The sequence below is a fragment of the Pelophylax lessonae genome (assembly GCF_965119305.1).
Source record: "Pelophylax lessonae genome assembly, chromosome: 3".
Classification (NCBI taxonomy): Eukaryota; Metazoa; Chordata; class Amphibia; order Anura; family Ranidae; genus Pelophylax; species Pelophylax lessonae.
Window position 1 is genome coordinate 609,587,585 of NC_138770.1, and position 27,844 is coordinate 609,615,428.

Sequence of the window (27,844 nt, forward strand, 5' to 3'; positions counted from 1 at the left end):
ATCCTCAAACGGAAGGTGGAGGAGCGCAAGGTCTCTAACATCCACCAGCTCCGTTATGTCATCATGGAGGGGTGGAAGAGGACTCCAGTGGCAACCTGTGAAGCTCTGGTGAACTCCATGCCCAAGAGAGTTAAGGCAGTGCTGGAAAATAATGGTGGTCACACAAAATATTGACACTTTGGGCAAAATTTGTACATTTTAACCTAGGGTGTACTTACTTTTGTTGCCAGCGGTTTAGATAAAAATGGAGTGTGTTGAGTCATTTTGAGGGGACAGCAAATTTACATTTTTAGGGTCCTTTCACACGGGCTTCCCACCCAGCGTACTCCGTTTTGCTCAGCGGGGATCGATCCGCCTATCCCCGCTGAGCAGGCGCATGACAACTCTGTCTCCGCTTACTTTGCAGAGACTGAGCTGTCATGTCCCGCTCTCCTCTATGGGAGATCAGATGAAAACGGACCGCATGTCCGTTTTTTCATCCGATTTTGATCCTGCAGACGGATGGAAAATAGGGTTTCCATCCGTCTGGATTTCACGGACCACATCGGATTGGAGAGCAGCGGGTGTCAGCGGACATGTCACCGCTGACATCCGCTGCTCCATAGAGGTGCATGGAGCATCCAATCGGGTCCGCCTGAAAAAACTGTGTTGTCACATGAAAAGATGTTATGAAATATTTACAAAAATATGAGGGGGTGTACTCACTTTTGTGAGATACTGTACATGTCTATAAAAGGATCTGAACTGGAGCATTTTTCTTTTTTGACTTTATATGCCTGCTCTTCCATGGTTTTTATTGAAGTGAAGCCCTTACAGGGGGTTTTGTCTCTTACTGAACTCATTTAGAATGGCTCCTTAACCCTTTATTTATCAGCCCCACAGGGGTGCATTGTTTTTAATGGATCAGCAATGTGAAAAGCAGCAGTAAAGCACAATCACTGTGTGGCAGTACATAGCAGTTAACAGAGTCTGCATTTGAAATTAGCAAATATGGCTGCCCCCATGTCCATATTACAACTATACACTGAAATAAGGCTTTGTAAAACAGAAAAAAAATGAATCGATGTATACCTTTTAAAAAAAAGAAAAAGACCATACATTACCCTCCAATGCTTAAAGAGTAGTGTGCAGGGGGAGTGTGCTTATACATTATAGAAGGCTTACCTCTGTGCTGGCGCTTCTCCATGCAGTTTTTTTTTTTTTTTGGCAGAACAGAGTTTCATAGTCTCTGCTCCCACAAAAAAAAAAACACTATCCTTCTTTTTTTTTCTAGTTTAATTACACTTTAAGGATTATATATTTTCTTTAAAACAACATTTTAAGCACTCTGTCTTACTGCAGCAGTCAATTTTTGTTCATGTGCTTGTAAGTATGATTTCTAACTAAAGAAAGGGAATATGGAGGTGTCGCAGGTGGCACAGATGTTGGCTTGTGACCATTGATTGTTCTGTAGGAGGATTTTGGTACCAGGAGAAGAGGAGAATTTAGAAGTGGAGGAAGAGGAAGAAGATGGAGGTGCTGGTGTGGGTTCTCCAGACTCCTTTCCAGCCCGTGTACCAGGTAAGAGTGTTTTTGTTTCTCTACATATTCTAAAGAAAGAAGGTTAAGATGGCAATTCTTAGAACTCTTTTCCACTCATTATGCCAGCTCTTGTCAGTTAAATCATTTAATCAATTTATTATTTTTTTGTGTTATTTATTCCATTTTGTGTTATGTATTTGTGTGATTTTTTATAATGGATCATGAAGAAATAAAGATCATATATGGCATCAGACCCTTTTAAAGCAGTGGTAGGGAGTACTAGTGTGAGCATTGGTTTGTTAAAAGTATTGTGATGTCAGTGATCTCTGAACACTCCTGCAGCATGCCCGCAATCCCCCAGCCGTTTTTGCAGCATGTCCGCAATCCCCCAGCCGTTTTTGCAGCATGCCCGCAATCCCCCAGCCGCAGCCGCTCTTGCAGCATGCCCGCAATCCCCAGCCGCTCTTGCAGCATGCCCGCAATCCCCCAGCCGCAGCCGCTCTTGCAGCATGCCTGCAATCCCCCAGCTGTTTTTGCAGCAAGCCCCCATATAGCCTGAAAAATGTGAGGCCCTCAGGGACTGCAGTTGTGCACCTTTTTATATCTAGTAAGCCGACCATCCCTACCAAAAACTCTTGCAAGTAGGTTACTTCTACTTTTTTTGTTTTTGCAATTTATTTTTCTAAACTGGTAAACTGCTTTGTGATATCTTGAAATTTCACAGGGAGTAGTGTAATAATGTATGTGCATGCTCTTATTTCTCCCTGTGCTATGACCCTGGTGCTCCCTGCATGCTCCATTTGTTGTGTCACCGCATTGTGCTTATACCAACGCTGTCTCCATGCATGGCCTCTACATGTGCTGGTATCCCTTCTATCATCACAGGAGCCATTCAAGGTAGGGATACACGGAACAAGTTCTTATTTTACTATTTTTTTTTTTTCTATTTTTTTTTTTTGGTGATGTTTAGTTGTGTCCTTACATCTTTTGCTTGATTTTCAATTTGTGTTTTTAGTGTACGAGTAGAAATTGGTGAAGGGGTTTTAATTGGCAAGGAAAAAAGTTTATCAAACGGTAACCAAATTTTTCCTGTACTAGCCAGATAAAAGCTGAACTCCAGGCAGATATAATAGAAAAAGATAAATGCAACTCTGTATTATTAAATACATAACTAAACCATTGTTAAATGCAAGCCATGTAAGTACATAAATGTGACTTGGAATTACAGCAGAGCTCAAACAGGGAGAAGCAGCACAAGGTACCTGTTAGTTGTGCTGAAGTGCTCATGTACAAACAAAGGGTGTATTAATAGGAGAGAGCAGAGTGAATGAGGGATAAGTTCATCAGTCTGCTGCTTCTCCTTTCACTGTTCAGTCAGAGGCTGGAGAAGGGACAAGTCCTGAAAGCATTACCTAGCTGCAGCGGAGAAAAATCTGATCTCCTACCAGACAGGGCTGTGCAGCATGTTAGGGCCTGTGTCAATGGACTTGTGTGCTTCAAAGGGTTTTGCATGTTCATCCAAACCCATTGAAATATAAAATACTCTTGAAACCGGTCAAAAGGAGGTCAAATGCACTTCTCAATTAATTCTGATTTACCTCATAAGTGTCTCAAGCTAATGCCAACCACACAAGCCCAAAGCCTTTCCTTTTCTTTCCTTCCACCACGAGTTGGGGGGAATCCCTCCTGCAGTACTATTGTGTATGGCTGGATGGATAGATAGATAGATATAGATATGTGTGTGTGTGTGTGTGTGTATATATATATATATATATATATATATATATATATATATATATATATACACATACATATACTGTGTGTATTTAGCTGGGGTCTATCAAAGATGTATTTATCTAATAGCCAACAGCACCCAACCTCAAGTATCAACGCACTTCAGCTGTAAACCTCTACTCATAGACTTTAAGGCTGATTACTCAAAATGCATAAGCGTTCTTGTTGATATTGGATGCCCTTGACTTTTAAACTAATAAACTTTTTTTAGCATTGCAGTTTAAAATTGAAGCGATTTTGCTTATTTGGATGATTATTGAAAGTCTAACAGGAAATACAATTGTGTAGCTTGCTCGATTCTAGATAAAATGAGAATCACAATCTTTCACATTATACAAAAAATTGGGCTAACTTTACTGTTTCGTTTATTTTTTTTTTAAATTAAAGTGTATTTTCCCCCAAAAAATTGCGTTTGAAAGGCCGCTGCGCAAATACAGTGTGACATAAAATATTGCAACGACCATTTTATTACTAAATTATTTATTTACCGCCATTTTATTCTCTAGAGTCTCTGCTGAAATATATATATTTCGAGCAAAAAATACTGATTTTAACTTGTAAGCAACAAGTGTCAGAAAAAGGCTTAGTGCCGGTTCACACTTGTGCGATGCGGGAACGCTGCGAATATGCAGCGTGTTCCGCATTGCATCCGCACATCTGGCAGTTCACACTGCCATATGCAATACGCAGGGGTTGTCAATTAAAAGTTAATCGCATCCGCACATGAGATCGCATGTAATGAAGGAGCAGTGCGCTCCAAATTACATGCGATCTCGCAAACCGCACAATTGTGAACCGGCACTTAGTCTTTAGGTGGTTAAACTGACCTCATTTACAGACCAAAGTTCATTCCTTTGATCTAAAAGACCAAAATGATACATTGTTTATAGTTCTCTCTTGCTGATCAATGTTGATAAACATTTGCTGGAGGCTTTTTTTTTATTTGACAGCTGTGAGTGAGCAGAGAATGGCTCTGCACTGTATGAATTGTGGAAATGCTGGCTTAAGATAGTGAGAGGGTTTTTTTAACAATTAAACTTGCAGCTCTAATGTGTGTGTGTGTATGTATGTATGTATGTATGTATGTATGTATGTATGTATATATATATATAAATATTTTCTCTTCTTCAGGTATTTATTATGTGCCTTTTTTTTCCCCCCCTAGGAACTCTCCTACCCAGACTACCGTCTGAGCCTGGGATGACTCTACTCACCATACGAATTGAAAAGATTGGATTAAAAGATGCTGGCCAGTGTATTGACCCATACATAACTGTCAGTGTGAAGGGTGAGTGTCTGCATCCTTTTGGTTTATGTTGTTTTACTTTGTCCCAGTAAAAAAGTTCAGAGGGGGGAATTTAAGACACATGCAGGGTGGAGGAAGTACCAGTCTGCCCATTCTAATCCCTTTAAACTGTCTGAATTAGATGTGTATCGCTTGGGAACAGGCATGTGATTAATAACCAGCAACTGTGAATGTCAGAAGTGGTCGTGTTATCTTGCAGAAAATGGATAACATGCTAGGGAATCTCTCAATGTCGAAGGATGATTTTCAGTGACCTTGCACTGCCTGTTCTGTGCTTCTCAATAATTTAATTTAGGCTGGAGTTCAGCTTTAGATAAATCTGCTGCTTTTCCAATAGAGTAGTCCTCATCCTCTTCTTCTGGGGTCCCTCACCAGGGTTCCTTGCTCCTCCCCCTTGCCAATTGCCTCTATAGCAAGCCACTTGCTATAGGGGCACCCGTGTGTGCTCGATCCTAAGCCATGATCCATGTGTTAATTGACACACAGCGTGGCTAGGTCCTGCCCTCTGCTCTTTTCTTACTGGCTGTAATTGATTGGCTCCTGCTGCTATCTCTAGGTCTATAAGTAGGGAAAGAATGGAGAGAGACGCTTCTCTTGTGCACAGTGCTGGATTGAGATTGGGTAAGTATAAAAAGGGGGGGGGGGGGGGGAGTTGCACACAGTAAGGATTTTTAAGCCCCGTACACACGTACTGATCGTCGGCCAAACGATCGGCCGTCTTTTGTCCAGGGCTGTCGTGTCTGTTGAAAACTGCAAAAGACTGCACACGAATTTTGTCGGCCAACAGCCGACTGCAGAAGTGATGTCATGTGATGGTTAACTTTCCTTGTCTTTTTTTTTCTTTTCTGAGCATGCCCAGTCTTGCTAATCTGCTGTATGTCGGCCGAAATCTGTACTGATTGGCGAACAATCGGCCGTTCTGGTGTTGGCCAACAAAAATTTTAATGCCTGCACACCAGATTCTGTTCGGCCGAAAATGCGCTGTCGGCTGTCGGAAGCATCATACTAACAAGCCTACAATCGGCCGATCGGTCGTCGGCCGAATATTTACGGCCGACAATCGGTACGTGTGTACGGGGCTTTACCTGTCCAGGAATCCAGCGTTGTCCTCACCTGAGCCAATTTTTTGATCATCTATCGGGGATAGACTAAGGGAAACCGCCAGTGAAGCCTTGCGGTTCCCTACTGCGCATGCCCAAATTGTATGGACTAGTTTCAGAGAAGAAGAGCGGGCCGAGCTGCGGCGAACTCAGCCAGAAGTGGCAGCGGGTGCCTGTCGAAACCAGGTACCTACTAGCCCCCCCAAATGTGGTAGTGGGGGAGGGGGGGCGGTCAAGTGCAGCTCCGCTTTATGGAGAGTATACTCTGACTACAGTAATCAATATTTTTATTATTTATTATTATACAGGATTTATATAGCGCTAACAGTTTGTGCAGCGCTTTACAATGTGAGGGAAGACAATACAGTTACAATACAATTCAATACAGGAAGAATCAGAGGGCCCTGCTCGTTAGTGATGTTTGCAAACCTGTAGCATAGCAGCAGGGTGTCTGGGATAGCAAGGATAGAAGTTGCAAACACAAAGTACCATTGCATTGCATCCTTTGATATCTTGGATAGGTCAGATTTGTGCTGGTAATGTGTCGGATTTCCATGTTGTATATTCTCCATCAGCCATGACACTGCACAACTTTTTCTTTTTTTTTGGTAATCTAAAAATACAAACTTTGTTGCTGCACTTCGGATAACTGCCCACCAATATTGCCTGTCCCTGGAAGGTTGCCCTTTGCCTTCGCTCCATGGTTTTGGCTCTGACGTGTGTGTTGGTGGTGGTGGTTTTTTTTTTTGTTTCCCTCTCTATTTCCAGGACTGCCCCTTTCTGGGAATCCTGTCCTCTCAGTCCAAGCTTCACAGCTGCTCACACAAGATTTTCTTACCATGTTGTCATTTTGGCTAACTAACTGCTCCACACCTTTTGGAAGCAATCTTCCAGAACATGCTAATGGCAGCAGTGCATTTTGGGAGCCACGTCACTCTCCTGTCATGTGAAAACCCTGCACAGTCAGACGGTGCTAAACCATTTTTTTATTTATTTGATTTGCAACCCTCCAAAATATAAATGGGAAAGCTATGCTTTTTTTTAGATGTTTATTTTATTTTTTTCTATGATTCTGTTTTAACAATATTCTTATGTTGATCCTGTGCAAAGAAACACTGGACAATTGTGCTGTAGGTGACTTATGGTAATTTATCATTCATTTTATTGGTATCTCAAGCAGAGCTCTGTTGCTCTTGTCCCCTATGTTACCATGCATCACGGGGATGCTGACATCGGCACTGGTCTGATATTGTAGTCCACATGTGTCAAATACAAGGCTTGCGGGCCAAATCCGGCCCTCCAGGCTATTTCGTGTGACCCTCTCACCTCTCATGCAGCTGCAGGAGAGCTCCACAATTATCAGTTAAAATGCAATAATTGGCCTGATCATTAAGGGGGTAAAACCTTCTGGCCCAGAAGTGGTTAAAGGAATTGTAAATGCAGAAGGTTTTTTTTTTTATCTTAATGCATTAGGATAAAAAAGCCTTCTGTGCGCAGGAGCCCCCCCTAACACCTGAGGTCCCTCTCTGTCCAGCGATGTCCACGAGTGTCTGTCCGAGATTTTCCCTCCTGATTGGCTGAGACACAGCAGTGGCGCCATTGCTGTCACTCAAATCCAGCCAGCCAATCGGGAGAGAGGGGGGGGGGGGGGACAGGGCGGACTCTGTGTCTGACTGGACACAGGAATCTGTGACTCGGCTCGGGTGTACCCATAGCAAACTGCCTGCTGTGGGGGCACTCTACAGGAGGGATGGGCCAGGATCACAGAAGAGGAGGAGCTTCTCTGTGCAAAACCAACTGCACAGAGCAGGTAAGTATGACATGTTTGTTATTTGTAAAGGAAAGAAAACAAGACGTTACCATCACTATAAGTATGTCCAACATTGTGCAGGCAACTGGATCGTGAATAAATCTTCACTGCAGGGATGTCCTGTCCTCTTCATTTTCTCTGAACGTCTGATGATGTAATAGTTAACAGCTTCAGATCTTCATGCAGAACAAATGGACTCCTCTCACTACTACTACTACCTACCTACTACTCAGACTCTTCCCCATTTATAGATTGTGTTCTAGGCAGTGACAGCTACATTATTATTATTATACAGGATTTATATAGCGCCAACAGTCTGTGCAGCGCTTAACAAAATGAGGGCAGACAATACAGTTACACTACAATTTGGAACAAAAGGAATCAGAGGGCCCTGCTCATTAGAGCTTACAATAAATGTGGTGCATTAGCTGATTTCACACTGCAGAAATGTAGCTGCATACTGGGAAATGCACTGCAATTTTTTAAGAATTTAAAACAAAGGGTACAATTTTCATTGTACTTCATGGACCAAATTAACACTTCTGGATGTTCCTAATAAAATAAATCCTTGCTTTTTTTTTGGGTCCTCTTTAAATGTAATCACTCCCTTCTGTGGACATCCTTTCTACATAAAAGTGGTTGTAAACCTCTTATATTTACCCAGTGAAGGGACTGGCCCTTAGGTGATACACAGAGATGAAACAATTCCTCCTACATAAGTTTTATACCTGTTTATCTATAACAGTCTTTCCCCTACATCCATTCAAAGTGCAGAATTTACGCAGAATCTCTCAGCTCTGAAAAGAAGGGGGTGGAGAGCTGAAGTTACATCAGTGACAAGGGCTCTGAGAGCTGATTGGAGGGAAAGCCCCCCCCCCTGCACACAGGAACAGAACTGAGACTGTCAATCATCTGGCGGGTCCCTCCCCTGTTGCCTTTTTTTCCTCTTTGTGTCAGAACTGACTCAGTCAGAAGTAATTCACGCTGATAGCAGAGGAACGAGGCAGTGGATAGAAATGACACTTGGTGCTCTGGATTGAGACAAGTACACACTATAGAGGGATATACTTTGTTCATATTTCATGTCTGAGGTTTACAACCACTTTAAGATGAAAGTTACTGAAGGAGCTCTTATATTGGGGAAAACCAGTACAGTGTAATAGGAATATTTTCATGGTCTTTTATGTTTTGCAGATATAAATGGTATAGACTTGACCCCGGTACAAGACACTCCCATGGCCTCCCGGAAAGAAGACACATATGCTCATTTTAATGTGGAAATTGAAATTCAGAAACACATTGAACAACTCACAAAAGGTATATTTTTCCCTTTTTGCCTAAAAATGCATTAGAATTGTCATTAAAGCAGCTCCGGGTAAATAGCTTTTAATGGGAAAGAATCCAAAAAATGTAAGTGAGTGAAACTTCATTGGATTTGTAAGATGAAAACCAACATTGCAAAAGGGACACAAAAAGTTTGGTAATCTGCAGCCACTCACATCTTGTCTCCACTTCTGTTGAGATATGAAGAGAAGTGGAATGTATAGGTGCCCACTGTCCCAGAAACCGCCAACTGTGCTAGGACAGTCCTGATCCTACTAGATCCTGGGATCACATGATCACCCTGATTCAAGTAATGTGCATGCACAGTAACCCAATGAGGTGTTCATTATAGTGATTGGGAGCCAACCAGTGGGTGATTCTTGCATAGCACCTCGGGTAAGTGGGGGGCCCACCTGGTCAATGGACGGGTATGGGGCAGACTGAACGCAGCTGTGTATAGGGGACTGGAATGTTAAGCGTGGAAATGTATCCCTTTCTTGAGTACATTTGTAATATGCTGAAAATGTAATCTGCCCTATGATATCGAATAGTTGAAGACTGATCTGCGCAATGTAATGATCAGTACCTATTGGCTCCTCCCACTCAAGCTTACAAGGGAGGACTCAATGCCTACTTCAGAACAGCTGAGATTTTAGCTAGGTGTGCTCTTTGCTTTGTCCTGAAACACAGCCTGTCACTGTCACTGCTGTATTGTTACACTCTAACCAGTATGAGCAACCCAATTTAAGGGGTTGCAACAACCAAAACTTTATTATAAGCTTAAAAAGTTGACTGGAGTTCTCCTAGAATCCAGTAATACTGTCTTGCCCTGCTCTGCACATGCTCAGTTGCTCTCAATTTTTTGGAAATTTTTAGGCACTGCTGAGTTTGTAGAGGCCAGTCTGCTGACAGCCTTGAATTAAGCCTTCCTATCCTTTACAACCAAGGAAGCTGCTTCTGCTTTTATCTGCACCTGCCATGGTGCTGCACACGTGATTACTTATGACACCAGCCATTTAACAGTTTGGTTGAGGACACAAGCAAATGTGACAAGTTACATTCCTAGATTTCCGTAATTGCTATTTTTTTTTTTTTTAAACTGTTAAATGATGGGTTTAGTTTCACTTTATGATTTACTGCTGTTCAGGGGCTCTGGGCTTCAGCAAAATGACAGCCTTCACCTAAAAGAAACAGGAGCAATGCTGGAGGCAATTTACATGACACACGTAGTTTGGTAGCATAATTATTAATGTAGAATATATGTTCCTTGCTAAAGAAAGAACATTTTTTTTTTTTTTATCAGATTGTTATGGGTAAAGTTCCACTAGCACCTCAAAGGCTACTAAATGTAGTATATTTAAAAAAATGCATAATTATTTATACATTGATACGGTGTGTGTCTGGTATCTACATATTTAGGAGTCCTTGGCAGCTCTGGTGTCATTCTGTTCATCCACAGTCCACCTCCACTTCTCTTTACGCATCACTCTGCGCCCAGCCCGCCCCCCCCCCCCCCCCCCCTGTCCGATTCTGCCCAGCTTCAGAACTGTGCATGTGCAGTTCTAAACCCGGCCCATGGCCACATGTGTTATGGGCAGCTGCTGTCCATAATGGACATTTAGCCTAGGGCCACACTGAGGCCGGGGTTCAGCTGAACTCGCACAATTTCAAACCGGCATTTCAGTCCAACTTCGGGGGCGATTTGACCGACATCTCTTCAGGTTCCTGCACAGATGTCTATTGAAATCGTGTGTGAATAGGTGACAAGAAAGTTAAAGAGCAGGAGGTTTTTTGAGGAGCAGAGAGGAAAGTTTAGGTGACCTATTGAAATGAGGTTGGTGATGTAGATAGGGGCAGAATTGTGGACGGCTCCTGTGAGCCCTAGGGGTGCTCCTTGGCACATGGGAAATGGGTTGCATGACCAAGATCCTGCTTACTTGGAGTTTTCCTTCTGATTTGATTGCAAGATGTAACATCTTCTCGGTTACCTTACTTGGCCATATTATCCTGAGCACTTGTTCTAAATGTTCCTCACCCTGTGTGATGATTTCCTTGTGTCTGATTTTTAGGGGCAGCTATTTTCTTTGAGTTCAAGCACTACAAGCCGAAGAAGAGGTTTACAAGCACAAAATGTTTTGCCTTCTTGGAGATGGACGAGATCAAATCTGGACAGATAGTAATAGAACTGTGAGTGATTCTTCACGTGTAGCTGCATGCAGTTTTTGTATTGATCACTATGATGTTTTAGGCCTCATTCACACAGGACATTTTTACTGCTGTTTTTAGGGGCGCCAGGCATTTTTATTTTTTTCCAGCTTCCAAACTCCCCACATAGACTTTTAGCAGCATTTAGGCTATGTTCACACATGTGAGGCTGCGTGGGCCGTGGTTTTCGCAGGTATGAGGGGCCCATTCATTTTAAGTCCCTGCACTATCTTTGAGATCGTAGCCCGCATGGGAACCTTAGTTCCCAGTACAGTTTCAATTTCCAGTGTGGGCTGCAGGCTATTAGGATTAATGGCACCTGCCCACAGGTTCCACATTTCTGTGTGGGTGGTTGCAGCTGCCAGTATTTGTGCGGGTTCCACAGCAGCACCACCCCCACAGATGTGAACCTAGCCTTAGTGGCAAGGGCTTTTAGAAAACCCAATGCCAGTGCATCCAGGAGCAGCTGCGTTTTGGCAGGAAAACAACGCTTGTAGATGTGTGTAAACGCTAGGCGCATTTAGCGCTTGAGCCTTAATTCATTTCATTGGCCAGAATAAGAAATTTATTCTGACAAATTAAATTAATGAGCGCCCAATCGATTGATGACTGTAAACGCGTCTAAGCGCTTGTAAAATCGTTAGACACTTTAAAAAGCGTCAGGCGTTTTGGCAAAAAAAAAAAAACGCTGCTGCCAGGTGGAAGACTTCTAGGAGAGTTTCCAAAATGTCCTGTGTGCTTGAGGCTTTAAAGTGGATGCCCAGCCAGAACTTTTTTTCTTTGCTGTGAATAGAGTGGGGAAGGCTTTGAATCCTTGTGTGACATATGTGAAACCAGAGCGCTAAAAACCTCCAACACGGGATGGGTATGATGAGTCAATTAAAAAAGCAAGGGGGAGGGGGAGGGAAAGGGACAAAAGCAAAACACTAAATAAAGCTGATGGAATAAATTTACTGTATTGTATGGGATCGACGTGTAGTCAGAAAGGAGTAGTCCATAAACACTGAGCCGCTCTTCCACAGACCAAGAGGAGATTCTGTTAGAGCAAAAAAACAAAAAGGAGAAGCGCTCTAAGTGTAGACTGTTTAATAATACATAAGAAGCAATGTGTGTAGTAACTCACAAGACATAAGTGAAAGTCAGGCTGTGTAACATCATCAGATCTTTAAAGCATCCTCTGGGGGGAGGGAGGTGGTGATGTCCAATCCAAAGCGCCGTCCGTGGCTGAGTAGATGTTTAATGGGAGGAAAAAAAGCCGGCAGCCTCCCGCCTCAGTGTACGATGAGCGGTCAGATGGAAGTGACCGACGGCTGCAAGGTTCCGTGGATGGATGGACGCTCTCCCGTCACCAGGGGTGGTGAGTTCAAACAGCAAAGGAACGGCAGGCACGACGCGAGCACCTGAGGAAAGAGCGCGCCGGGTACATCGACCCCGCACATGCTCAGAAACGCGTCGTGCCTGCCGTTCCTTTGCTGTTTGAACTCACCACCCCTGGTGACGGGAGAGCGTCCATCCACGGAACCTTGCAGCCGTCGGTCACTTCCATCTGACCGCTCATCGTACACTGAGGCGGGAGGCTGCCTGCTTTTTTTCCTCCCATTAAACATCTACTCAGCCACGGACGGCGCTTTGGATTGGACATCACCACCTCCCTCCCCCCAGAGGATGCTTTAAAGATCTGATGATGTTACACAGCCTGACTTTCACTTATGTCTTGTGAGTTACTACACACATTGCTTCTTATGTATTATTAAACTGTCTACACTTAGAGCGCTTCTCCTTTTTGTTTTTTTGAATCCTTGTGTGAGGTTTGTATCTGGGGCTCTGTTAGAGCGATTTAAACTCGCATCCTGTCCTGCTGACAATAATTTACCAGAATGGAAGTCTGGTTTTCTAGTGTCCATCCATGGCAACAACTGTTATTCATATACATTCACCGGCCACTGTATTAGGTACACCTTGCTAGTACTGGGTTGGTTGCCCTTTTGCCCTTTAGAACTGCCTTTATTTCTTCATGGCATAGATTCAACAAGGTGTTTGAAACATTCCTCCGAGATTTTGGTCCATATTGATATGATCGCATCACGCAGTTGCTGCAGATTTGTGCTCTATTGGATTGAGATCTGGTGAGTGTGGAGGCCATTGGAGTACAGTGAACTCATTGTCATGTTTAACAAACCAGTGGTGAGAAAATCTGAGCTTTGTGACATGGTGCATTATCTTGCTGGAAGGAGCCATCAGAAGATGGGTACACTGTAGTCCTAAGAAGGACATGGTCAGCAACAATACTCGGGTAGATAAATAAATACAGTGGTGCACTACTCAAAATATAAACAATATCATTGTCAATAATCACCAATGAAAATAGTATAAAGTGCATAGGTGGAAAAATATTTCATACAAAAAATAATTTTATTTATATACATTCATTCATATTAAAAAAATGTGACAAAATTCATAAGCCGATATAAAATTATTATTAAAGTGAGTTCAGTGGGTGAAATAAAGTCTATTTTAAAAAAAGTGTGCAATGTGTAGATATTCTTCAAACGATGACTGCGAATTGTAGTGCGAAATTGATTTATGCAGTTTATGGAAAAGTGCTGAGTTTTTGGTGAAAGGATTTTGGCAAACACCCCTGTGTGCAATGGCCGCTCACCTCCAGCACACAGAGTGTGTAGCCATTAAGTGATCAGATGAGCCACCTAGAGCTCCTTTACCATCCTTTAGACTCCTTTTAAGGTACATCAGTACGTGTGGCTCAATGACAATATAAAAGAGTTCCTCCTAGTGTAGTATGTTAACAAATTTTATTAAGCATAAAATGTTCTCCAAAGTAATGCACTCACATTTAGTAGGCTTTATGTGGGCAGATCGCAAAAATTTCTCTCCGTGTGCCGGACCCTGGCTCCACAGCTTTCTGGTATTGAGATCGTAGAACGATCAGCTGGGCGGTGATGCCACTGGCTCCTCCTACACATTGCGTCACTGACTAAGTCACGTGAACAGTAACGCAACGCGTAGGAGGACCCAGTGACGTCACCCCCAGCTGATCATTCTACGATCTCAATACTAGAAAGCTGTGGAGCCAGGGTCCGACACACAGAGAGAAATGTTTGCGATCTGCCCGCATAAAGCCTACTAAATGTGAATGCAGTGTATGTCTTGGTAAATGATGTTCCATTCTGTGTAATTGATATTAAAGTTTGCTTGATCTGATTTGCAGCTACAAGAAGCCAACAGACTTTAAAAGGAAGAAACTGCAGCTGCTAACCAAGAAGCCTCTGTATCTGCACTTACATCAGACGTTACATAAAGACTGACCTGCTCTAGAGTCTTCCATCCACGTCTAATCGCAGAGAACACCTCCCGATCTGTGACACGACCGGGACCCGCTGCTGGAAGAGGAACTGACAAGCTGACAGCAAGATGGTTCCACCGCAGTTCCTGAATTTATGCCACAGTAGTAAAACCTGTGTAATCACCCGATCAGCTGTCTACACATTACAGGGAGATTGCCGTCCCCACAGACCAGCGCATTGATGAACTTTTTGTGACCGGTTCACTTCTGTATATAATCGTCTAACACAACACAATTTATGACTATAACGCTAATTGGATTTTCATACACACCAAGACAAGTTCTGGATGGAGGGCAGTGAAGTTAATACAACCATTTCCGCCATCTGACCTGGAGGAAAATGAAGGATTTAATCTTCCAGGTCTGGTTAATGGAATAAGAGGGCTTATTTATAAATCAGGGCTAAAAAACAAAATTCTAGCTGTCCACAGCAACCAATCATCTTCTTTGATTTATTTTCAAGTCTGAGCTTTAAAAATGGCAACTGATTGGGAGTGGTGGGCAAAAGGCTCGCACCTGATTGGGTGTTGTGGCAATACGTTAGTTTACTTTTTTTTAAAGTGGAATTCCATAATACTAACCTAATATTAAAAACGCTCCCTCCAACTTCCAACACCTATGCTGAATAACTTGTGTAAGAAAGATGTACATACTTATTTTCAGGTTGCTCCTGTCTGGTCATGTGATCCCTTGGGTCAGCCAGCGGCAGTTGCAGGGAAGAGTAGCGTACTTAACCATGGCTGGTAATACCTGGGAGTGGTGACATCACCCATAGGCTTCTATGGCCCATCCATTGGTGCTCCCCCCCCCCCCCCCCCCCCTGCTGACTGGCACAGCGTAGATATTTACATCTTTCTTGCATAGGTTTTTAGCAAAGGTGATAGGAGGGGAGAAGGGAGCATTTCTAAGATTAGTAAGGTATAGCCTGTAATTCTACTTTAAGACTTGAGCTATGTCAATAATTGCTCACCTGCAACTGATTTCTGAAAACACCAATAAATCCCTACGGCTTCAGCTACACAGTAGTGTCTACTAAAATGTCAGCACAAGACTGCACAATGCCTCAAATCCTTAGATGATGTGGTGGCTGCATTTGTTTTGTTTTTTCTGTATACGGGCTTTTATGCTCCTTATTTTCACCTGGTGATCCTGCCAGCAACAAACTTCCTATCCCTTCATGTCCGGCTTTTTTCATCACTGTGTCAATGGAGGAAAGCATATTTGTCATGCTGCAAGGACTTCAAACATGTCTACCTTTGTTCATCTCCCTTGCGTGGATTGAAGGGACGAGTAGTTTACATGAGAAAGATCAGGTTATTTGTGTTTTTCATGTAAAAGCAAAAAAGGAGTCGCATACAATGGCTTTGAGCCATTGTTTGCGACTCCTTTTTTGCTTTTACATGTATTCCATTGTTTAGTTGCTTGGCTCACCGGACAAATGTCCGATAGGTATGGAAATATAGGTGCCATACTCCCGCCACAATCTTTGTGCGGGTAGTGTCTACCCAGGGATGGGAAACCCCTTCTTTTTGTTGCCTATTTGTGTTTTTCTTTTTAGCTTACAGGGAGTGACAAATGCCCTGCATTGCCATCAATATCAACAGGTGATTTCTGTGCTGAAATTGTGATTAGCCTGAATCCCTCGTTCACGCTAAGGGTGGCTTTGAAATCGTGCAAGTTTATCTTCACATTTCAAAGCTGCATTTCAGTCCGACTTCGGGGGTGACTTCAAAGACATCTGTGCAGCTTCATGCACAGATGTTTATTAAAATCGCCCCCGAAGTCGCCGAAAGTAGTGCAGGAACTACTTTTGGAAATCAGTGCGGCACTGCACTGATTGGGACTCTTCCCCTGCCGGCAGTAGGCTGTGATATAATATGTCAAATCGCGCCAATGTGAACAGGGGGTCAAAAGTGAAAACAAGTGCAACTGCCACATCTAAGGACTGATAATTGTTTTAGGATTAAGTAACATTACATGCTGCTGGGTAGCAATCAGATAAGCATGCCAGAGCAGTGATTGCTTGATGGTATGTGGCTTTAGCCATATAATTTGATTTATTAAACATAAGTATGGCTTAGCACACATTTATCTATCAGCCCCCCCCCCCCCCAGATAAGTACAGCCATGAAGCAGATCTGCAGTCTATAATGGTTACCTGTCTAGCTAACGCAAAGTGAACCTTGACTCCATTTTATATTGATTTTGCTGCTAAAATAAAAATGCGCAAAGGGACAGAATAGTCGCCTCTCCTAATGTCGCCCTTACCTCTGATCACTGCAGTAGTGCAGAAAAAGCCACTTTTGGAGTATGAGATTCCTGGTCACCTGCAGTGTTAATTTTTTCAGTTCACCAGTCCCTATGTCCCTACAGATCACAGCAGGTGGGGGGAGGTACAGAGCACAGTGGCGGGCCCAGAAATATGCACTCCAGGAAGTGTTGGATTCTGCAGGATCTTCGGTTGGAGCATTAATTTCACTAATTCAAAGATCAGCATCATGGGACGCAGGAGAGGTGAGTATTCCATATTTTGTTTGCCGGAAGCCCCTTTATTGTACTCCTATTTTAGCAATCAAGTCCCTTTGAACTTCCTAGCAGACACCACAGAAGTCCACACCATAATAATACATTTTCTTTTTAAACAGAAAATTTCCCTCTGTGTGCTTCCCTGATTTAATTCCACCTTATTCATGGGGCCTACCACAGACTGCACTGTCCAATGAGTTTGCTTCAGTAGACCACAAGGACACGCGCTTAGGGTTGTCACCTTATCCCTTTAAACCCAACACACATGGAATTACAAAGCTTCTGAGGCTAATTTAATGAAGATAGGGCACCAAGTTTTATTACCACCTTTATCAGCCACAGAACCTGTGTAATTAATAAGTGTTTGGGTTTAAAAGGGATGAGGTGGCAACCCTAGACGCGCTCCTTGGACAGAGAAATATCCGTGGGAATTCTAGTACACATCAGGCTCCAATAACCGAGTTCAGTACAGTCCAAGGAGGGTGTGCTGCCTAATATTAGGAGAGGTGCCAGGAAAGGAAATTCCGGTAAGTATTGACAGTTTTCCTGAAGCCTGCATGGCAGTATATACAGTGCATGCATAAAGTATTCAGACCCTCTTCTCTCTTTGTTGTAGCCTGATACTACAATTGATTCACCACAGGTGCTCTCCAATTAAGGCTGGCCATACATTATACAATTTTCTTGAAATTTTACCTACAACTATGTAGTACAAAGGCCTGTCTAATTGGATACAAGTGAAAGTGTTTAGCTTTGACCTCATATTATGTGGTTTGTGGTAAATCGAACAGAAAATTTAACATGTATGGCCAGCCTAAGATGTAGAAACCATTCCGCCATGATCAATAGAAATGGGAGGCATCTCCGCTAAATTTCAAGTGCAAAGTGTCTGAATACTTAAGAATGAATGTATGAATTTAAACAACTGTAGTATAAGGCTGCAACATAACAAAATTGAAAAAGTGAAGGGTGTTTGAATACTTTATGAATGCACTGTATATGGTAAATATATAGCTACAAATGGAAGGCACTGCATAATGTATTGCTTTATAGTGCGAGGGAGTTGGATAGAGTATTCGACACTCTACTGTAATAGGGATGGCATAACCCATGAGATAATGGCACAGGAAGGTGCTGCAAGAAAGAATGAAGGTGGGTACAGAAGAATTTATATATTTTTCTGGTCCTGTGGGTTGGTAATGGCCCTAGAAAGTTCCAGATGTAATTTCTGCTGCCATGAAAGCACCAGGAAAGGAGTATTGAACCAATTATTTTACTGTGTATAGTGCAGATCTGTACACAAGTCCCCTAATTGGATGGAGGGGTAGGGAGACAACCCTGCTAAAAGCATGATCCAATATTGTGTTGACCCATTTGAAATGGCATTAAGGCAACCCGTTCCTTTTTTAGTAGGCTGACAGAGCACATCTGAAAGTAGCATTTTGGTGCGGCACATTGCTTGCTACGGTCATAGTGTCAACATGAATGACACTGCAATTTGCATAGTAAGACATAAGTGGAAAGAGGGGCTTTAAAGCAGACCTGTGAGGAACGCTTTTAAAGAATACCCAAATAGCGCAGGTCAGGGGTAAAAAAGTAATTTAATGCTTGCCTTAAGCTAGCCATACATTAATCTTTTTTTTATTTTTTTTGAAAATTACCCAAATACTCCTGCTGTGCTATTGTGTTCTGATAGCGGAGAGCCGTCCCCACCGTCAAAATACACGGACGGCACTGATTGTTCAGGAAAAACCCAACAGGCTGGTTGTACAGAAGTCAAGCGGTAAATCGACTTCTGTACAACTAGCCTGCCCATACATGGATCGAAATTTGGCTGTACCTGCTGCCCTGGTGGAATTTTAATCCATGTGTGGCTGCCCTAAAGGAGATTTACAGCCAAAGCTCACTTGGCTGTACATCTCCTATAGATAACAGGAGTGCAATTTGTTTTGCCCTCCTGTGACCCATTTTCTGCAGAGAGCGGGCTGAAATCTGCTCTCTGCTGACCTCACAGATGTCAGTCCAGGCACACCATCATGGCGACAATGGAAGTGGGGCTCTGCCATGACACCCGGCCCAGCCTCTCAGTAAACAGCTGAGTGCCCCTAGCCAGCCGCTCCCCGCCCCCTCCACAGCCCAGCACTACAGGGAGGAGGGGGCAGAGCAGAGAGCTGCTGACTGACAGTCAGCAGCTCTCTGCTCGGGAAGCTGAGAACCGAGTGATCAGTGGTGTTCGATCGCTTGGTTCTCAGTGTAGAGGCGCCGGGGTACCAATGCTGCATCCACCTAGGTAAGTATGGGGGGGGGGGGTAAGCTCTACATCTCTTAAGTTGGTCCTACATTTCTGCAGTTAGGATCACTTGCCCTGCACTGCCGCAATAGGGTGCTGATGTCCGCAGACTTCAGTGACCTAGAATGAGCGTTTGCGTGCCCATGGCAAAGGGCTACTGTGAGTCTCTAACCCCCTAGCCTACCTCACTTAAAGCCCTTATGACCGAAAAGGTCCTAACCCAGTTTGTCAGAAAGGAATTCTGTCTTAGAGCTAAAGATGGAATTTGTATTTTTCTGGCTTGTACTACTTTCGTTGCCCTCTACCTAACTTTGGTTGGATCAAGTTTTTACCTAAACATGGACTGCATAGATAAAAATCTAGTCTAAAAAACATTTAAACACCATAATCGTGCACATTTCAGACCATTTCTAATGCCTTTCTCTTCACTTTCTTAAAAAAAAAAAAAAAGAAATACAAATTATTTTTGAGGTTTCCTGATCAAGGGTGTGTACATTTTTTATTTTCATCAACTCCTAAATCTGCCTCAAACTTTTTATTGTACCGCTGATTACATACTATAGAATTATTTTAAGGTATTTTTTTATTTTTATTTTGTATATTTTTCCATCTTTGGTTCCCACTACACCCAAAAGTGAAATTTTTTTTTTTTTTAATTTTTGGGCAGGGACTGGTTCATTGAATCATTCAAAAGTTTCTCATATCTCTTGGGGGACCCCAATGCTAAAATGTACCATCAGTAGATCGTGTCTCCTTCCCCTCTGCCCACCAGGCCTTATTATGGTGCCACCTTGACATAGAGGCCCTATACACAAGCCCCTAAGACGGTGTCATCCTTTCACAATGGCAGTGATGGTCTAGTCTGGTGCAATGGAGACTCCTGACGAAGATATTTTACATAAAAGTTCCCTTTCTTAGATTTAGGAAACGGCTGTGATTCAACTTGGTAGCAGACCTTACAATACAAAAACCAAAAAATAAAAAAAAATTAGTTTTAAGTTTGGCATTGTACCCTCTAGCACAATATGGCTGCCTGAATGACAGGTACACTTTAACAGAGAAATCAGTTTACTGGTAAAACTGATGGTTTGGGAAAGAATTAACCTTCATGTAATGAAATGTTTCATATTAGAATTTGTAATGAATAGCTTAATCCGTGAATTTTTTTATTATACATTTTGCATATTGTTTTTCTATTGAACATTGCATTGTTTGATCACCAGAGGTGCGTTGTGTCCCGATTTTTGTGTAATCAAACCCTGAGCTCTTAAAAATAAATACATACTTTAATGAAGAGTTTCCTCTATCTTTTCTTGCTGGTTAATATTTATTTGGAACAAGCAGCCCTTTTACTTGCAACAGGAAAGCCTTTTGGGGAAATTTAAAAGAAAAAAGTTAAACAGATAAAGTGTTAAAGGTTCTCACTAATATTTGAAGAGGTTTATTCTGCTTGTATTTTGTCCTCCTTTACCACTTAATCAGTTCTGGACAGGAAGGATTTGCCCCTCTTAATGGCCAGGCCATTTTTTGCAATTCGGCACTGTTACTTAAACGGAAATTGCGTGGTCGTGTGACACTGCCGAAATAAAATTGATGCCTTTTTTCTTTTTTGGTGGTATTCGATCACCTGTGCGATTTTTTTTTTTTTTTTTTTTTTTTTGCGCTATAAACAAAAAAAAAAAAAAAAAAGCAACAATTCTGAAAAAAACAATTTCTCTATCGTTCATTGACAGACGCAACTTCATATCATCTTTAACCATTGGGTTATGCTCCTCCCTTCAGGAATAGGACACTAGGCAGGAAAATGCTTTCACAATGCCCATGGGGCAGTCCCTGCAGGCATAACCCCACACACTCTGCTACAGCCCTCATGCCTTGCCGTTCACCTTTTCTGGTGGTCCAGAGATAAAGTGGCATTGTGCTGCCTTCACTATATCCTAAGCCCAAGCATCCCAAGGACATTGCTTTGCATTCTTTGGATGTGGTTTGGCCAATTAGTTTACCTGGAGGCTACTGAATCTTTCAGGAAATCAGACTCTCTTTTTGTCCTTACCGAAGGACCTTAAAGGATTGGCTGCGTCTGCTGCGACCATATCCAGATGGATCAAGTAGACGGTGGTTCAGGCTTATTCACTGAAGGGTCAGGTTCCTCCTTTCCCGGTGAAGGCGCATTCTACTAGGGCGCTTGGTGTTTCTTGGGCTTTTCGCCATCAGACATCAGTGATGCAAGTTTGCAGGGCAGCAATTTGGTCATCAGTGCACACGTTTACAAAATTCTACAAAGTAGATGTGTTTGCATCTTCGGATTCCTCTTTTGGCCGCAAGGTTTTTCAGTCTGCTGTTTAAAAGAGACCTTTTTTTCTCTTTGAGGGTGTATGTTTGTTTTTTTCTAGGTGAGCTCCAGTTGTTCCTGGTTTAGCTCCATGTTACCTGCTTTGCTAAGTTTAGCCTTTGGGGAACTATGTTCTTTGTGTTGTTTTCCCACCCCTCATGCAAATACTGCTTTGGGACGTCCCAATGGTTAAAGATATGAAGCTGCGTCTGTCAATGAACGATAGAGAAAACTGGATTTTTACTTACGGTAAAATCCTTTTCTCTGAAGTTCATTGACAGATGCAGCACCCACCCCTCTACTTATGAGTGGAATGGGGTTGTTGGCTTCTAAACACTGCTTGCAATGAAACTGAGTGCTTTAGCAGAGTGTCTGGGGTTATGCCTGCAGGGACTGCCCCATAGGCGTGGTGAAAGCTTTTTCCTGTCTAGTGTCCTATTCCTGAAGGGAGGAGCATAACCCAATGGTTAAAGAAGATATGAAGCTGCGTCTGTCAATGAACTTCAGAGAAAAGGATTTTACGGTAAGTCAAAAATCCAGTTATTTTACTTTCTGCTATATAACACATCCACTAAAAAAATTTAAAACACCTAATTTAGGCCAATATGTATTCTGCTACATATTTTTGGTAAAAATAACCCCCAAAAAGTGTATATTGATTGATTGATTTGCACAAAAGTTATCACATCTACAAACTAGGGGAAAGAGGTTTGTCATTTTATCTATTTATTTATTTTTTTTACTAGTCATGGCGGCAATCAGCGATTTTTAGCGGGACTGCGACATTGCGGTGGACAGCTCAGACACCTGACGCTTTTTGAGGGGACCAGTGACATTACTACAGTGCTAAAAATGCACGGTTACTGTACTAATGACACTGGCAGAGGGGCGATCAAAGGGTTAAGTGTGCTCCTAGGGAGTTCTTTCTAACTGTGTGGGGGGGGGGGATGGACTCACTAGATGAACACAGGATTCCTGTGTTCACCTGTGACAAAACGGCGGTCTGCCTTCTTTACATAGGCAGACTACTGTTCTGTCTCCATGGGGAGCGGATGTGGGTGGGTGGTTGGCGGACATTGCGTCCGCCAGACCCGCTGATTGGCTCCCCCTCTGGTCAATCGTCACGCACGACCCCACTGTCTGTTACACTAAGCGACATACAGGTTTGTTGTTTTGCGTAATAAAGCCAACCTGCTGCAGTAAAACTATGGTGAGTGGTGGGCAAGTGGTTAAAGAACACAAATTTACATGAATTTGTATCTAGAGCTACAAGAAGCTCAGGCTTCAACCTGCAAATGGCTTTACATGCATGGGATAGGCATAAGGCTATCCTTCATATAAGATAGGGCCAGGGACTATTCATAGGATTCAGATATATTGAGCAGACTAGATGGGCCAAATGGTTCTTATCTGCCGACACATTCTATGTTTATATATTTCAACAGCTGCTCCTAACCTTTTTACAGCTCTGCCAGACAGCACAGCTAGGCTGGTCTCTGTATTATCAATGCAGGCAAGTAATACTACTTGTCACCTCTTTGTCCCCAGCCTGTGATTGGACAGTGACGAGCAATATATCTAAGCCAAAGCTTTTATCCTAATTGTATAGTACAGGACACAGGCAAAGTATTCATAGACCCTGGGTTATAGGCTCATTACTTCAGGTGATTGGATACTGGCAAAGTTTTCAAGGGCATGGCCACTTGGTGCCTACCCTATATCCTCACCCCCAGTTTGTGAGTCTTTGGCTTAAGGCCCCTTTCACACATGCGGACCGTTCAGATCCGCCGGTCAGTTTTTCAGGCGGATCTGAATGGATGCCCCATGCATCTCTATGGGGCAGCGGAGACATGTCCGCTGACATCCGATCCTGTCCATCAAATCCAGACGAATGGAAGCCCTATTTTCCATCCGTCTGGCGGATCGGATGAGAATGGACAGGCGGTCCTTTCTCATCCGATTCCCCCATAGAGGACAGCAGGGACCTGACAGCTCTGTCTCTGCACACAGAGCGCAGATGGAGCTGTCATCTGCCTGCTTAGCGGGGATCGGTGGATCGATCCCCCGCTGAGCAGAAAACGGAATGGACAGGTGTGAAAGGGGTCTTAGAAGGGTACAAAATAGTTTAAAGCTCTACCTCTGCACCATTTCTTTCTCTCAGGTCAACCTAAATATCCCCAAGCTCACTCCGATTTGCACAATGCCCTGAACCATCTCTTGTCCCAGGGTGTATTTGTGGCAGTACCCATACACAAAGCAGGTTCAAAAGTTACTCAAATCTGTTCATAGTACCAAAGCCCAATGGAGGCATTGTCCTATTCTGAACTCAATATCCCTCGACAAATATCCTAACATTCCAAAATTTTGCATTGAATCCGCAGTCAGTTATTGCTTCACTGAGACCAGAAGAATACCTGACATCCCTAGACACCTGGGATGACCATCTGCATATCCCCCATTTATCCTCCATCAATGCTTGAATAGTAAACCTTACAGCGCACCATCATCAAAAATGAAATGGAAAAAAACGATATCTAGAAAAGTGAATGCAACTATCAAACCTGGATCTGGTGCTGTACCATACACAAGGTCAGTATAAATAATATCCCTTGAGTGGCCACTAGACCACTTCCACTAAAAGCTAGTGCATGAAAATGTATAAATCAAGTGTCAAAAAAAATAAAAAAAATCATACGACATAAGCATGTGCTCAGTGCAAACCACTCCACGATCATGTGACCATTGAAAACACATATAATAATTAAAAGTTCTATTATTGAAAATTGAGTCCATAAATAAGTGAGAGACCAATAAAAGCCACTATGATCCTCAAATAAATGTTAAAAATTCATAAAAATGAATCAGTGGGAGTTCATAAGTATTTGTCCATTGAAAACATCCTCTTCCAAAGTGCAAATCATTTTTCCAAAAGTGCTTGTGCCGTGTCCAGTGATCCACTCCCTTAGGTGAGGCGTACCAGACGCTGTGGACCCCTTAGCTGTATAGCATGTACTATGGATCTATGCAGCTGGGCTGGTAATGGTAAGTAAGGCAAGAAGTGTTTCCTGTGAGTAGTCACCACGGGCTGAAGCTCATAGAGGGAAAAAGGGATCCAAGATAATGTAATGTGTAATGTAATTTATTCACATAATAAAAATATACAGGACTTGCATATCAGTAGACATCATTCTGCTTGCAAACTGTTCAAGAAGGCTGGCGTGTCGTGTGAAGAAAGCGCTGCCGGCGTGCGTTCCAACCATGCTAACCACCGCCGCTGGGAGTGATGTCCTGAGAACTGAGAGACCGCATGTTGCGTCTACGCGTTTTGCCCTTCCCACAGGGCGTTATCACAGATATTAATAGCACTTTTAATTAATATATTATGTGTTTTCAATGGCCACATGATCGTGGAGTGGTTTGCACTGAGCACATGATTTATGTCGTATGATTTTTTTTTTTTGGCACTTGATTTATACATTTTCATGCACTAGATTTTAGTGGAAGTGGTCTAGTGGCCACTCAAGGGATATTATTTATACTAACCTTGTGTATGGTACAACACCCGATCCAGTTTTGATAGTTGCATTTTTATATATATATATATATATATATATATATTATTATTTTATTTTTTTTTTCACACATTGGATTCAGTTTTCTATATATCGTTTTTTCCTTTTCACTACAGTTATTTATTTTTGATGGTAGGCTTGAGTGGTGCGCTGTAAGGTTTACTCTTCAAGCATTTTTCACATTGTGATGATCAGCAGCATACCCATTGGTGGTGCCCATATTGCAATTTAGCGCAGCGTTGTATTTGCATTCTCCAGTTATCCTCCCTCAGCGTGTTTCGCAGTGGCAGACACTCACTCCCAGTTTGTCTCGCTACCTTTTGGCCTATTCTCTTTTCCAAGACAATTCACAAAAAGTGTTATCACCTCTTCTTGTCCTTCTCAGAAATCAGGGCAGCCAGGTCATGGGTTAGCTGGACAACCTTCTCTTGAAGGATTCATCTCCCTTACAGCTATCTGCAAATGTACATAGGAAAATACAAATACCCAACTGAAAGCCTGGAGCGACTAGTTTTAAAAAATTTGCCCTCCAGCCCTCTCTGGGTCTGGAATACTTGGATCTGGTCCTGGACATTTCCCATGCAAAGGTTTTCCTTCCAGATAAGAAAATACTATCTGAGCCCATGCACAAGAATTAGTTAAAGACATTCTACTTGAGAGCTCTAGACCTCATGATAGCCTCCTTCAAGGCAGTACCATACACCCTGTTCCATTTCAACACAACATTTTTTTTAAATCACAGCAGCAACCTTCTGTGGACTTTGACCTTCCTATCCAGCCTAGCAAGGAATTCTCTAACAAGGTGGATCTCCAGTACAGCCTTGACAATGCAGAAATCCTTCCTCACCTATCCCTGGAAAGTAATAAAAGATGCCGGTCTTTCAGGGAGGAGTGTTTTTGTTCCTCATGGTACAGGGAATATGGCTGCCTGAGAACCAAGTTCCCCAGCAACATCCTGGCGCTCAGAGCAATAAAGATGGCTCTGAAACACTGGAGCTTCAATTGGGTTACAGTCAGACAAGGACACTGCTATGGCTCACATCAAGCAGGCACCCCTGAAGGAAGAAAGCCAGATAATCTCATGGACAGAAACATAAGCTGGATACACACTATACAATTGTCTTTAGATTTACCAAAACCCTATAATATGAGGTCAGACCTAAACACTTTCAATGTGTATGCACTCAGGCAGGACCTTGCACTACATAGTTTAAGGTAAATCTAAAGAAAATCAAACAACAAAAGTTGTATAGTGTGTATCCAGCTTTACTGTCCAGCGATCTCTGTAGTCCACGTCCAAGGAGTGGACAGCTGGAAAGTGGACTGTCTCAGCTGCCAGTGCCTGAATAAGGGGGATTGGGCCCTTCAGACATATTCAACATAATATTCCAGAAATGGTGGACCCCCCTTTCATCCTGGCCTCCAGCTTGAACAACAAACTACCTAATTTTGTGACCAGGACCACGGATCGAGTAATGCTGGTCTTGGATGCCCTGATAATCCTCTGATTGACACGTGTGCACTAGAGGGACACAGAAACACAAGGCTTGGGGTCCGAATCCTGCCTACCAGGCCATTTCATGTGGCTCTCCCACCCAGGGCTTTGTTTCAACCAGGATGTTGATCACCTCTGGATCTCTCCCTCCGCTCCTCACTAACCACTGTCATTTGTAAATATAGAAGTCTTCCATGTGTACAAGAATAGCTTTCCTCTTGTTGGCTCCCTGCCTGCCCTCATGGCAGGGACAAGGGAGATGCAGGTGCAGTGTCACCTTCCATTCTCTTCACCTGATAACTTTGTTTTCAGAGGGGGTACCCTGTTCATCTATATGCTCTTTTTCCATCACCCAATTTTGTGACAATTGTTCTTACTGAACCACTTCCGGACTGCCTGCCGCAGTGTTACGTCGCTAACTTAACGTTAAAAACCGGGGTTATGGCAGCAAATAGCTGTCATAACCCCGGTATTTTCTTACAGGGCCGGCGGTCCTCTTTCACATAAAAGTGGGCCCAGCAGCAGATTCACCACGGGATCACTTTTATGGGTGGCAGGAGAGGTGCCCCTCCCGCATTCCCAGTCGTTTTCCCAGCTTACCGGAGCCATTGGTAGCCGGGAAAATAATCCAGTCCTTTCCCCTCCTAGGCAGGAAATCGAGTGAGGGCAAGCTGTCCCCCACTCATATCTATGGCCTTGGGGGACTGGAGCGACGTCATATGTCGCTTCATCCCAACGGCTCTAAAAAGGGCCCATTTTTTTTGTTTTTTTCTGCTTTTTAGTGTAGATATGAGATCTAAAGGTCTTTTTGACCCCCAGATCTTACATTAAAGAGGACAGGTCCTGCTTATTTCTATTACAAGGGATCTTTACCTTCCTTGTAATAGGAACAAAAGTGATCAAAAAAAATGATATTTAAAAGGGACAGTGTAAAAATAAAAGGTAAAATAAATTTAAAAAAAATAAAATAAACAAAAGCGTCCGCCCCTCAGCTTGCGCGCAGAAGTGAACACATAGCCAAGTCTCACCCACATATGCAAACAGTGTTCAAACCACATGTGTACGGTATCTCCGTGATCGTTAGATCGGGAGCAATAATCCTTGCCCCCCTATACCTCCTCTGTAACTCTAAACTGGTAACGTGTAGAAATTTTAAAAAGTTGCCTATGGAGAAACTGGTAACCTGTAAAAATTTTAAAAAGTCGCCTA

The 27,844-nt window shown here is 42.9% G+C and overlaps 1 protein-coding gene across 1 annotated transcript in view; it reads left to right on the forward strand.

Moving 5' to 3' along the window:
• The window catches only part of AIDA (axin interactor, dorsalization associated), an 82,624-nt gene extending 68,224 nt beyond the window's left edge, over nt 1–14,400 (forward strand). Inside the window, exons 6-10 of the mRNA XM_082252619.1 lie at nt 1,454–1,560; nt 4,481–4,603; nt 8,726–8,848; nt 10,924–11,041; nt 14,286–14,400. Of these exons, the coding sequence (XP_082108745.1) occupies nt 1,454–1,560; nt 4,481–4,603; nt 8,726–8,848; nt 10,924–11,041; nt 14,286–14,382 (568 nt within the window). The 3' untranslated portion in view covers nt 14,383–14,400. The remainder of the gene's footprint in view (nt 1–1,453; nt 1,561–4,480; nt 4,604–8,725; nt 8,849–10,923; nt 11,042–14,285) is intronic.
• Nucleotides 14,401–27,844: the final 13,444 nt, after the last annotated feature.